The sequence below is a fragment of the Notothenia coriiceps genome, unplaced genomic scaffold (assembly GCF_000735185.1).
Source record: "Notothenia coriiceps isolate Sejong01 unplaced genomic scaffold, NC01 NC01_scaffold00007458, whole genome shotgun sequence".
Classification (NCBI taxonomy): Eukaryota; Metazoa; Chordata; class Actinopteri; order Perciformes; family Nototheniidae; genus Notothenia; species Notothenia coriiceps.
The window spans coordinates 5,171-7,818 of NW_011340159.1; the positions used below are offsets into that span (position 1 = coordinate 5,171).

Genomic DNA, 2,648 nt, shown 5'->3' on the forward strand with positions numbered 1-2,648 from the left:
CGGTTACCTGGAGAGGGGATCAAGTCAATGTTAAGAAATACTGTACACTGTAATAACATGATATATGGAAGTGGATTTCTGATACAGTGTATACATGTTTCATTCATTCGTGCAGGAAAAGATCAAATCATTATTAATTGCACCTTAAAATTGGTTCCTAATGAAGACATTACAGTTTGTTTGTTTGTTTGTTTGTTTGTTTATCCATTATATGTTTATGATGCTTCAGTGAATAAGTATGCATGGTTACAAACAAAGAAACACTTAGTAAAAGAACATTCAGAATAAAAATAATAAATAAATGAAACTGACAAAATTATAGTTACGTTTAAAAATAAAATGTAATATATCTTAAATAAAATAAACAATATAAATAAATCTTTTATTAAGTTAATAAAAAAAACACAAACATTTAAAATTAGAGACAAAATCATATTTAAATTATAAAAGTAATGAGAAGTATGTAACTCAATATAAAATGGAAAAGTACATATATTTTATTTTGTTAACAATCAGGTAAGGTCAGGTAAGACCACACACACACACACACACACACACACACACACACACACACACACACACACACACACACACACACACACACACACACACACACACACACACACACACACACACACTAACTGTTTGTCAAACAAATCTTTGTTCAAATCACACACACGTCTCTGTGCTGACCTCTAATGACCTCTAATCAGCAGCCATGCGCAGAAACAAAGCACAGAAATCCAGGATTATATTCACCTGACTGTGAGACTTTCTGAAGAGGAAACAGAGGAACCACTGCAGAGGGAACACCAGAGCAGCGACCGTCATCCCAACAGAAACAGCCTCCATGTTCACCAGCAGCCGCGCTGACACCGGGCCACTGAACACAGAACATTTGGGGCTCGTAAAAAATATGTATTTATAAAAAAAGTTATATTCTGGGTAAAAGTCAAATTCTTTAGAAAAATCGTATTCTGGAGAAAAAAAATCTTATTCTAAATAAAAACTAAATTTCTGAAAAAATTTGGAAAAAACTCAAATTATCAAACAAAACGTTAAACTGAAGAAAAAAGTCAAATTCTCAAAAAAGAAATCAAATTCTCAAAAAATAGTCAAATTCTCAAAAAATAGTCAAATTCTCAAACTAAAGTCAGATTCCCAAAAAAACTAAATTCTCAAAAAAATTGTGAAATTCTCAAAAAAAATATAATTCTGAGAAAAAGTCAAAAATCGGCGAAAAAAAGTCAGATTCTTCAAAACAAGTAAAATTCTCAAAAAATAGTCAAATTCTAAAACAAATTGTCAAACCAGAAAAAGACATTTAATTTGTTGATTGAGGCCTGCCCTCCTACCTGAGTCCCTGTGTGCCCACGGCCCCGTACCACAGCGCCCCCAGAGCCAGGTACAAGTGCAGCACCACGGCACTACAGGTGACCCTCTGACCCCGAGAGAACCTGCTGTGAGCGGGGCGTTCCCATAGCGACAGCCACAGGTGATGCTCCACCATCCCAAACACCAGCTGGGAGGAAAACACCCGACGAAACTGAGACAGCTCCTCTGGACCTGAGAGGAGGAACAAGCATTTGTTTATTTACCGAGGAGAGTGCAGATTCATAGAAATTACTGCATATTAAAAAAAAGCATATTAATTCAGTTCAAAGCTCACATGAGGCCAGAACCTCCTTCTCCACGGATCCGTTCTTCTGGTTCTCCACAGAGAGCCAGTCCTCCAGCAGGAAGAAGAACATGTGGTCAGTCTGAGGGTCCCAGACCACCACTTGCTCCACAAACCAGGACGGGTCCAGACCTGAAGTCACACACACTCAGTTAAAGTCTCCTAAAGGTCTCCTATATGTCTCAGATATAAATATATAAAAAACATGTCTATGAAGTGTTTTGCTCAAAATACCAAACAGATCGTGCATTTTAGACTTCCCTCATATCCCTCTGCTTCAGCCCTGTTAGAGAATTGCTGATTCTGGGTCTAAAGCTTTAAAAATGTATACCCAGAAAATCAGCTAAATGCTGCCGTGATTAAACGCCATGTTCTAAACCACATCAAGGATTATTTCTGAAACAGTATGGAGTTCAAATGCTTTTTCTCTCTCAGGTTTATCACAAGGTGAGTTCCTTTTTATTTCCTGCTTCTTTACACATGCTCTCTCCAGTACAGGTTAGCTCTGAGTGTTAGCGATGCTAATGTAAACAAAGATCATATTACGTCCAAAACGTGTCGTGCATTGTTTCTGATAGCAACGTCTCTGATAGGGCCGTGAGTGTAAAGCCCGCCCACATTTCAGATATTACGTCATATCGGCAGCAAATCTGGATCAGCTCCGTTGTATCCCTGTATTAGAGATTTGGGTACGGAGGGTTTTATTTTCTGACGCTGCGTGAGTTCCCTGACACACCGGGGACACATCTTTATGTATAAAAGCCATACAAAAAGTGCATTTGGCATGATAGGACACCTTTCAAAGAAAAATATCTTAAAACAATTTATATCGATATTATGTTTCTTTGCATATTTGCATAACTCATAATTTTCTCTGGACAGCAGCTGATTTTAAGTTGCTACGAAAGATATTTTTTGCAAACTCCACCTACCTGTGTTATCGTGCCAGATGCGGATCTTCCAGACTTCC

The 2,648-nt window shown here is 37.7% G+C and overlaps 1 protein-coding gene across 1 annotated transcript; it reads right to left on the reverse strand.

Moving 5' to 3' along the window:
* Positions 1-1,351: 1,351 nt before the first annotated feature.
* Positions 1,352-2,642, reverse strand: LOC104944071 (GPS, PLAT and transmembrane domain-containing protein FLJ00285-like). Its single transcript, XM_010769547.1, has 3 exons — positions 2,611-2,642; positions 1,670-1,810; positions 1,352-1,566 (listed from the first exon to the last, which is right to left on the reverse strand). Exons 2-3 carry the CDS (start codon positions 1,749-1,751, stop codon positions 1,352-1,354), a joined length of 297 nt encoding a protein of 98 aa, XP_010767849.1. The 5' UTR covers positions 1,752-1,810; positions 2,611-2,642.
* Between the last annotated feature and the right edge of the window lie 6 nt (positions 2,643-2,648).